Genomic DNA, 10,847 nt, shown 5'->3' with positions numbered 1-10,847 from the left:
TCTCAGACTCATGCTACCTCAATCTGAGGATTAGTGTTTTCCATGAATTTTAGAACATTTGCAGCTATTATTCTTTGAGTATTGTCTCCACCCCATTTTCATTGGATTTTTTCTTCTGGAACTCCTATTAAATGTATGTTGGACATTCTGATTCCATTCTCCATGTCTCTTAAACTTTTTAAAAATGCTTCCCTTGTCTTTATCTGTCTCGGCCACATTCTGGCTAATTTTCTAGGATCACTAGCTCTCTTTTACTGTGCCAAATCTACTCCCAATCCTACACAATTCCAAATCTGCTAGCCCCAAGTGGGCATTAAAACCCTACCCTCTTTGAGCCTACATTAAGTTCCAGGGCTGCTGTTGGCACATACTGTTCTGTCCAGGCCTGATAAAACCTGGGCTTTTGTGGTAATAGCTCACATTCTTACTGCTCTTGAGTTGGATCTCTCCTTGCTTCTAGCACCTGTAGATTTCCCTTTCTTTGTTTCAACTTCAGCTGTATATTTAAAATCATTTTGTTGACATCTTTATTCCAGTTTTTTAAATGTGATTAGACCAAGAGGCTAGGAGCTGGGGGAAGGTACTCTGTGTTGCCAGAAGCCTTGCTTAATGTGTTCATGCTGGGGGTAAGTTAGAAATGCCTCCATGGAGTAAACAGAGCTACACTTAACTGTGAGAGGCAAATAGGAGTTTCCCATATGGGTAAGTTGGAGAAAGGCATTCCATGCAGAGAATGAAAACAGCATTTTCAAAGGGGCTGGCTTGATTGGGTCATGACCAATTGTTAGGGCACTTTAATTTCATACACCAGACTGTATTTAATCATTTCACTATCATTTGGGTCTTTAGGTTCTTTTTAGTTTTGCAGATGCTTATTTAGTCAGTTAATCAACAAATGATTCTTGAACACTTGCTAAACGTATATACCAGGCACTGTGCTGGATACTAGAGACTCATTGGAGAGTAAGAAAGACATGATTCCTGCCCTCAAAGAACTCTACCTGCTGTGAGGGAGACTGACAATAAACAAACATATAAATAATGACAAAATATACAGTTTAATTAGTGCTCTGGAGAGAATCAACAAGGACCTGAAGTAGAGAATAACAGGCAGGAACTACTGCAGATACAGTAGTCTGGAAAGGTTCTGCTGTGGTCTCCAAAGCTCATGTGTAAGCTTGTTCCCTAACGTAGCAGTGTTGAAAGAAGGGGCGTTTGGGAAGTGATCAGAAGATGGTGAGGGCTATGAATGGAGTAATTCATGCTTGGATTGATGGATTAATGGGTTAATGGGTGAGTGGCTTATCACAAGGGGGGAACTGGGGGCTTTATAAAGAGAGCAAGTGAGCACATTAATGCACTCTTTCCCTTCACCACGAGATACCCTGTGCTGTCTCAGGACTCTTCACAGAGTTCCCACCAACAAGGTCCTCACCAGATGCACCCCTTTGACCTTACTTCTCAGCCTGTACAACTGCAAGAAATAAATTTTGTTTCTTTATAATTTACCCAGTTTCACATATTCTGTTATCAGCAATAGAAAACAGACTAATATAGCTTCTATGGAAAGGTGAGAGGTCAAGAGAAACAGCCACAGGAAGAACTGTGGGAAGAGCCTCCCAGTGGCAGGACACTAGCTCCAACAACTGTCCTTGTGATGCATTTTGGGGCCTGGCAGAAGCTGGAGGCTGGGGCTGAGTTGGCAAGAGGCAATGAGAGTCATGAGTGCAAGTAGAGAGGCAGGCAAGGGCTCTGGTGAGGAGCTTGAGAGTCACTATAAGTGTGCTGGGAGGCACAAGCAGGCTGTAAGCACAGGAATGACATTATCTGCACTGTTAGAGTATATCCATTAAAAGCCTGTACTTTTGGAGTCAAATTTAAAAAATCCTTGCTCATACTAATGCTGTGTGGTTTTTTTCCTCTATGTTTTCTTTGAGTTGCTTTACAGTTTCAGGTCTTATGTTTAAGTCTTCAATTTATTTTGAGTTGATTCCTGTATGTGGTGTGGGAAAAGGGTATAATAACATTCTTCTGCATATGGATAACCAGTTTTCCCAGTACCATTATTGAAGAGGCTGTCCTTTTCCCAATGTGTATACTTGGCATCTTTGTTGAAAATCAACCATACACGTGTGGGTTCATTACTGGGTTCTCTATTCCTGTCCATTGGTTGATGAGTCTATTTTTATGCCAGTACTGTGCTGTTTTAATTACTATCACTTTGTAATATAGTTTAAAATCAAGTAGTGTGATGCCTTCAGCTTTGTTTTTAGCTCATGATTGCCTTGGATGTTTCTCTTTCTTATGGTTTTATGTGAATTTTAGAATTTTTTCTATTTCTATGAAAAATGACATTGGAATTTTGATAGGGATTGCATTGAACTTATAGATCACTTTGAGTAGTATGGCCTAACATACCATGGTCTGTCATGGAGAGTGTTCCATGTACACTTAAGGAGAATGTGTATTCTGTTGCTGGTGGATGGAAGGTCTTATACATTTGGTCTAAAGTGTTGTTCAAGTCCAGTGTTTCCTTATTAATTTCCTGCCTCAGTGATCTAGTATTGAAAATGAGGTATTGAAGTCCCCTACTATTATTGTATTGCAATCTATCTCTCCCTTCAGATTTTTAAATATTTGCTTTATATGTTTAGGTGCTCTGATATTGAGTGTGTATATATTTACAATTGTTATATTCACTTCATGAATTGACCCCTTAATCATTATATAATGTCCTTGTCTCTTTTTAAAGTTGTCTGCTTAAAATCTACTTTGTCTGGTATAACTGTAGCTCTACTCATTCTCTTTTGGTTTCCATTTGTGTGGAATATTTTTTCCATTCCCTTGCTTTCAGTTTATATGTGTCCTTAAAAGTGAGCTGAGTCTCTTGCAGGCATCATATAGTTGGGTCTTTTTTTTTTTTTTTTTTGGTCCATTCAGTCACTCTATGTCTTTTTATTAGTGAATTTAATCCATTTACATTCAAGGTAGTGAACAAGGGCTTACTATTTCCATTTTGTTAATTGTTTTCTGTTTGTTTTGTAGATACTTTGTTTCTTTTCTTCTCTCTTGCTGTCTTACTTTGTATTTTTTGGTCCATTCAGTCACTCTATGTCTTTTTATTAGTGAATTTAATCCATTTACATTCAAGGTAGTGAACAAGGGCTTACTATTTCCATTTTGTTAATTGTTTCTGTTTGTTTTGTAGATACTTTGTTTCTTTTCTTCTCTCTTGCTGTCTTACTTTGTATTTTGATGATTTTCTGTAATGGTATGCTTTGAACCTTTCCATTTTTGTTTGCACATCTACTATAGATTTTTGCTTTGTGGTTACCATAAGGCTTACATGGAATATCTTATACTTATAGCAGTCTATTTCATGCTGATAACACTTTAACTTTGATTGCGCACAACTCTATAGTTTTATTCCCCCCACACACTTTATTTTTTTGATGCGAGAATTTATATCATTTTGTAACGTGTATCTATTGACTATTTTAGCTATAGTAATTATTAGTAGTTCTGTCTTTTAACCCTCATAATAGGGATAAAATTGCTTTACTACCATTACAGTCCTAGAGTATTCTGACTATGGCTCTGTATTAATTATACCATTGAGTTTTGTGCTTTTATGTCATTAATTAGCAGCCCTTTGTTTCATTGTAAAGAACTTCCTTTAGCAATTCCTGTAAGACAGTCCTACTGGTGATGAACTGCCTTAGCTTTTGTTTATCTGGAAAAGTTTTTATTTCTCCTTCATTTCATAAAGACAGCTTTGCCGGGTAAAGTATTCTTGGTGGGCAGTTTTTCATTCAACCTTGAATATATCATCCCAGTCTCTTCTGGTCTACAGTGTTTCTGCTGAGAAGTCCCCTGGTAGATGTATTGGGACCCCTTTGTATGTGATGTGTTTCTTATTTCTTGCTACTCTCAGAATTATTTTTGTCTTTGATTTTTGGTAGTTTTGTTATTATATATCTTGGTGAACTCCTCTCTGGGTTAAATCTGATTGGAGACCTATGGGCTTCCTGTGCCTGAATGTAGGCATCTTTCTCAGATTAGGGATGTTTTCACCTGTTATTTCTTTAAATGTGCTTCCTGGACCTTTTTCTTTTTCTTCTCCTTCTTGAATTCCTATTAAGTGTAGGTTAGGTCTCTTGATGGTATCCCATAATTCCTGTAAGTCTTCTTCATTCCCTTTCATTCTTTTTCCATTTTTCTTCTCTGAGTAGATAATTTCAAATGTCTTCAGGCTTACCGATTCTTTCTTCACCTTGATCAAGCCTACTTTTGAAGCTTTCTATTGTATTATTCAGTTCAGTCACTGTATTCATCTGTAGGATTTTTATTTTTTGTTTCTACTTCTTTGGCAGACCTCTTGCTTTGCTCATGCTTTGTTTTCAAATTTCATTTAATTTTTTATCTGCACATTTTTGTAGTTCACTGAACTTCTTTAAGAGGATTATTCTGAATTCTTTTTCATTTCACAAATCTCCCTTTCTTTGGGGTCTGTTACTGGGGCTTTGTTAGTTTCTTTTGAAGGTGTCATATTTCCTGAGTTTCTGTAATCCTTGTATCCTTGCATCGGTGCCTGCACATTTGAGAAGACAGCCACTTTTTCCAGTTTTTATGGGTGTTTTTTGGCATGGGTAGACTTTCACTATTTACTCTAGCTTGTGATTTTGGATGGGCCAGTTGGTAATAACCATGGGCAGGCAGAGTCCGCTTTGTGGCTCTCTAGATGGCTGGCTGCTTCCTTTGCTCTGAGTTCAGGTGGGGCAGCTAGCTAGGCTCTAGTATTAGGCTGAGCTTCTGGATGGGCACTGCAGTCACCTCAGAGGGGGCCAGGCCACAGGGTGTATTCCCTAGCCATTGGGTACTGCTATTTGAGTTCAGCAGTGGGGCAGGGTTGTGGGAAGGGCCCCAAGGTTAGTTGCTGATCAGGATGGACAGGGTCTGCTGCTTTGCTGAGTAGAATGTACAGTTAAGGTTGCTTCCCTGTTTACGTGGGGCCTTCAGGTGGGCTTTGAGGCTGGGCTGAGCACTGGTTAAACTCCCAGGTTTGCCAGATCTAGCCCTTTCTCTTTGTCAGAATTTGCTGTGGTGGTCATCATCTTCCTCAATGAATGGGGCCTGAAGGTGGGTTTTAAAGTTATTCTAAGTACAGCTAAACTCTCTGCTTTTTGCTGAAATTCATTACAGCAGTTGTCTCCCTCCCAGAGAGGGGTACTGGGATAGGGTCTGAGGCTGGTTCTAGAGGCTGGCCCTCTAGGGATTTAAGCCAAGTAAAAATTTCCTCCACTTCTGGAAGTGACCAGCTTGGCTTGGTGGGTAGGCTATGCTGTTGGCTGGTACCACTGTTGGCAGGTACACAGGGCCACCACCAAGATTTGCATGCTAGTTTCTGTGGGCTCTGCTTCCTTGCTTTGTTTCTACCTGATACCAGATGGTCTAGCTGTGCCATTTCTCCTGTGTTCCTTTTGAGGTGAGATGGGAGTGGTCTTCCTAGGAAGTGTCTCGGAATGCCAGGGAATCTGGGTATCTGCCTCCAGCTGTCTTTTTTCTCTGTAGAAACTGTGGTCCCTGGGGTAGTGTAGTGGCACTGTAGTGTGTGACACTGTGCTGACTTGGCAGAGGGGAGGGGCAGCACAGTCAAAGTGAGACCATTTCTCCTACCCTTTCCATGAGGTTTTTATTCTATTCCGTGAAACACAAAAGTGAGTCGGGCTTATTTCCATTTCTTGGGGTTTTCACCAAGGTGTCCTCATCTGTGGATAGCTGCTAGTGGAACTTTCTGTTGGGGGGTAGTGAAGCCTGGGACCTCCTATTCTGCATCTTGCTGATGTCACCTGTCTCTTTTGTGAATTTTGATAAGGACTGCCAAATTCTTCTCTCAAAGGAGTAGCAATTTACATTGCTATCAGCATTGTGTGACTGTTCTAGTTTCATATTCTTTCTAGCATTGAATATTAACATTGCTTTAAAATATTGATAACTTACGAGGTATAAAGTGGTGCCTTGTTATTGTTTTCATTTATATTTCTTGGATTGCTACTGAGGTTGGACACTTCCACGTGCCTGTGCACTGACTGTGTCACTTCAACTCCTAATTGGTTAATGGTCCCACTGATGGTTTTTAAAGTTAATTGTTATGACCTTTTGTTTAATAATTTTTTTATAGTTAAATAGTTATTAAAGGTAACCCTTTTCTGTCATACGTGCTACAGCTATTTTTCTCAGTTTGCTATTTCCCTTTCCTTTACATGATATCTCATAGTTTCACATCTTAAATTTTAATGTAATCAGATACATTAATCTTCTTTTGGAATGTGTTCTGTTGCTCCAAGACCTATAAATTCATTATTCTTAACCCAGGCTTGATAAAAACTGTATTCTACTCTACTTGTTTTTCTTATTCTTCAGACCAAAACAACACACTTTAATCCATCCTAATATAAGCTGGGTATGAAAATTAAAATTTTTTTTCCGAACAGATCGTCTATTTTCCAACCACTGTTTATTAAATAATCCTTTCTTTCCCCATTGTTTTTAACATCTCTTTTTCCATATATTAAATTCCTATTCATAAGTTGGTCCAATTTGTGTTTTATATTGTTTTCCATCAGTCTGGATTTCTACTGTACATGGACATTTCTATATAATGTTCTGTCTACAGTGGTCCAGCCAATTGTCTTCTTATTTTCTGTTATACTTTTAGAGAGAACAGTGGGTTCCCCATCCTGTCACAGTTATTTGTTTTTATCCTGTTTCTAGAATGTAGGTAGTGATTGTGATGGACTTATGACTAATCATATCATCTAAGGAGAGGGAATCTGCTGGATTCTACCATGAAAACATTGAACCAAGGGAAATGAGTTAGAGGCGGGGAGCTGTGCCCTGCGGCGAGTGCAGTAGGGTCGTCCTGGCCACAGGGTAGTTCCGCTGTTCCTCTCTCTTTCTCTCTCCTCTCAAGCCCAGAATACCTGGAAATGGTGGACTCAGGATGCCTAGCATTACAGGAAGAGAGCATCCTCAACTCCTCTCTACCTTTGTGCTCAGTATCACGAGAAATCATAATTCATCTTCTAATTTAGGTTCAGTATTTTTGTTAATTTACCAGTATGAGTCCATGTTTGTATTAGGGAAATTTCGTATGACTTTTGTATTTAAAAATACCAAAAAAAAAAAAGATTTGAGTTTACTAAAAAACAAATATGCATAGCCGCTCTGTTCGTAATCACCCCAAACTGGAAACAACGCAAATGTAACTCAGCAGGTGAATGGGTAAACAAACCCAAAGAGCCATACAGGGGAACCATTTTCAGCAATAAAAGGGAACGAACCGTTGATATGTACGGCAAGGACGGATCTCAGAGACATTAAGCTAAATGGAAGAAACTAGTCTCAACAGTTGCTGGTTTCTCTGTCCTTCTTGTTGTTGTGTTCTATTTGCATGATGTTCTGGAAAAGGCAAAACAATGAGGGCAGAGAAGAGATCAGTGATTTTGCAGGGTCAGGAGCAAGGGGAGGCATTTCTCCACAGAGGCAGCTTGAGGGAGCTTTTCGGGATGATGGGACTGTCTGTATCCTGACTGTAGGAATCTGCATGAGTCTATGCATATGTTAAAACTCCTAAAATTGTACACTAAAAGCAAAAGTCAAGTTGACTGCTTATTAATTTAAGAAATAAAATTTTAAAACACATGCTTATTGCTTTTTCTAAAGGCAGACAATACAGGAAAGAATAAAGAAGAAAATAAAATAAAATCTAAAATCTCATGCCTAACAAAATAATTTGGGAAATTATCCCTACTATCTAATTTAGGAATGGATATCACAAAAAAAAGTTGTCTTTTTGAGTTTATTTTTTTTAATACTCAATATCTAGGGCTTAAATTAAAAACCCTAACAGCTTGGTAATGAGGCATAAAATCTTCATCCAAATGATATTTTAGAGACTTTAAAAGCTATGTTCCATACATATGCACTAGTATATATGTGTATGAATATGTATATATGAAATATATATATTTTAATAAAATGGTAGACTTCAATTGAGCAGCTAACTTGACCTTCACTACTAACATGCTGTGCTGTTTAACGTTGCCTAGTCTTTTATGCAAAATATATTTATTAAAAATAAAACCAGGGCCAGCCCGGTGGCGCACTGGAGAGTGTGCTGCTTGGGGGCACGGCGGCGCTCCCACTGAGTGCTGCTTGGGGGCACGGCGGCGCTCCCACTGAGGGTTCGGATCCCATGTGGAGACCGGTTCCCGCTCACTGGCTGAGCGCGGTGCGGGCGCAACACCGAGGGTTGTAATCCCGTTGCCGGTCAGTAAAAGAGACAAAAAGGAAAAAATAAATAAATAAATAAATAAATAAATAAAACCAGAGTTTAAGTATGAAGAGTGAGGTTTAAGGAAGAGTTCAGAAGCTGGAATAAACATTATAACTTGCACATTCACCATCATCCGAGCAGGTCTTCACTCAGGAACATCTCCTGGTGAGAAGTTGCCCCTTCATGCTGGTGACACTAGTAGCCTGGCAGAAACTGTGCAGACAGAAAAAATAGGCCATTGAGCCCAAATTATAGGAGGTGTAGAAGTAGTACTCTGGGATATATTTTCAGTTCCTGCTAAAACCTTTCTAACCAATGTGTCTGGGATCTCTTCTATTTACATGACATTCTGGGAAAGGCAAAACAACAGGACCGGGAAGAGACCAGTGGTTGACAGGGATAAGGTGAGGGGAGGGTGCGACTCTAAGGAGAAGGTCGAGGCAGTTTTTCAGGTAATGGAACTGTTCCGCATCCTGATTGTGAATCCTGATTGTGGTCTTCTTAATTTGGACATACATTGGTCAGGGTCCAGGCAGAAAACAGATGGCAGTTAAAAAGAGCGGTTGATATGAGTTTATTAAAGGATCTTTACCCAACTGAAGGCAGGACTAAGTGGAAGCCGTACATAAGGAAGCATCTCAGGGCTAAGGGCACTGGGAAGCCATCGCTACCCCTAGGCAAGACAGGAGCAGCTGCTGAAACGAGCAGAAGCTGTCACTGAAGGAGAGGGTCACCCAACAGGAGAGGAGGCATTAGGTGGAAGAATGTGGCCATCGTCACGCTGCAGCCCAGCAGGGAAGGAGCTGGGAATGAATTGCTCACCTTCCCCTCCTTTCCCTTCCAATCTGCTGCTGGTGCCTCACACTGGACACACTCAGCTGAAAACCAGGATCACGAGAGTCCAATTGAAGCAAACACCAGGGCGCCATGCAGAGTAGAGAAGGGTGGAAAATGGATCTGATGGACAATTGAAGAATTTCCATTGCAGTCTACCATTCCGAGCCTCAGCATCCTTTGAGGAATGAAAAACCCTGTCCCTTTAGTGATGAAAACCTTGTACCCTCAAAATAGGAGCTACTCAGAGTCATGCCAGCTGCCATATCATTGCAGGGAGATGTCGATCCATCTATGTCCCCTCACCTGAAATCTAAAGTGTTAGCTATAATCAGTGCTTTTTATGTAAGGCAGTGGGGAGTACAGGAAAATAGAAACAATGTACAAAAGAACTGCTACATTTTGCATTATTGTAACTGCTCATGAGATCCAAGTTGACAACTATAGCATCCTTCTTCCATCATCGGTTTATGTCCCCCTTCTTTTCTCTGCCAGCATCATTACTGGACAGCATTGTTCCCCTGGTAAGGCACCCAACCTTCCTTTTCACAGGGTCTCAGACCGTGGTGTTTGTCTCTTTATTGGGCTGCCCCAGTTGGATTAATGCGTATAATGCATCCTGTAGAACAGCACCCTAACTCCACGGGGTATTTTCTCTCAACTGACTGTGATGGAGTCATCAGCAACATGTGCAACCATTCCATCAAGTCAGCTGTCGTGGGCGATGGGACGTGCGGTAAGACAACCGGGTTCTGCAGATGCGAGCCCATTGCGGCAACTCCTTCACCAGCAGCTGAGTCCCTCGGTTAGAGGCTGTGTCACATGGATACAGCATTTTGGAGGGCCACAAAGGATAGTAATGGCAGAAGCATTTTACGCAGGGAAGACAGGTTTGCATTTGGGACATTTCTATTACTTGTGAAGAAAAATCCCTGCCCTCTCCGTGATGGCAAGGGTCCGGTGTAATCTTTACCAGGAGAAAGGAGCCTGCTGAGGGCTCAGGGTTGGCCTCTGCTGTTGGCAGGCTGGGTACTTAGAGCAGTGCCAGCTCAGCTTTAGTGATGAGAATTCCATGCTATCAAAGCAACACACTGCCTCTACTTCTGCCACCATGACCACTTTTGTATGAAAGCCACAAACAAGCGCCAGTTGCCTGGGGAAGACGACTGAGTGGCATGCTCAGGAACAGGTCTCCTTTCCTCCTGATGATTGGGAGCCTCTTCCACAGTGCTTGCCTTCCAGTGGCCATTTACATGAGACACAGATATCTTTACAAGCTGTGCTTATTTTCTTAGGTCCGTCGAATATTTTATAGGCCTCTTTGTCACCAATCTTTCAATCTCATTCTTTCCCAAGACCCTGACCAGTCTGCAAGCCCATCATTCACTGCCCATGAATCAATATATGGACTCACACCTTCCACAGGGGACAGTCAGCTATATCTCGAGCTATGCCTACTGTCTTCCAGGGCCACCCTGAGAAGGGCCACGCTTTCCATCTTAGGCTGCTGGGGGCACCTTGCACAGCCCCATCTGTTAACCAGGCCCATGTCCCTTCCTCTGAGCTATGCCTACTGTCTTCCAGGGCCACCCTGAGAAGGGCCACGCTTTCCACCTTAGGCTGCTGGGGGCACCTTGCACAGCCCCATCTGTTAACCAGGCCCATGTCCCTTCCT

General features: G+C 41.2%; 1 protein-coding gene across 1 annotated transcript in view; it reads left to right on the top strand.

Moving 5' to 3' along the window:
* EFCAB6 (EF-hand calcium binding domain 6) overlaps nt 1-10,847 on the top strand; it is a 303,634-nt gene that overhangs the window by 93,091 nt on the left and 199,696 nt on the right. The window contains 4 exon segments of the mRNA XM_008577701.1: nt 1,688-1,698; nt 4,976-4,989; nt 5,140-5,161; nt 9,347-9,371. Of these exon segments, the coding sequence (XP_008575923.1) occupies nt 1,688-1,698; nt 4,976-4,989; nt 5,140-5,161; nt 9,347-9,371 (72 nt within the window).

The sequence above is a fragment of the Galeopterus variegatus genome, unplaced genomic scaffold, assembly GCF_000696425.1.
Source record: "Galeopterus variegatus unplaced genomic scaffold, G_variegatus-3.0.2 Scaffold1567, whole genome shotgun sequence".
Classification (NCBI taxonomy): domain Eukaryota; kingdom Metazoa; phylum Chordata; class Mammalia; order Dermoptera; family Cynocephalidae; genus Galeopterus; species Galeopterus variegatus.
Note: the sequence above shows the minus strand (reverse complement) of the source record. Positions and strands in the feature narration are given on the sequence as shown.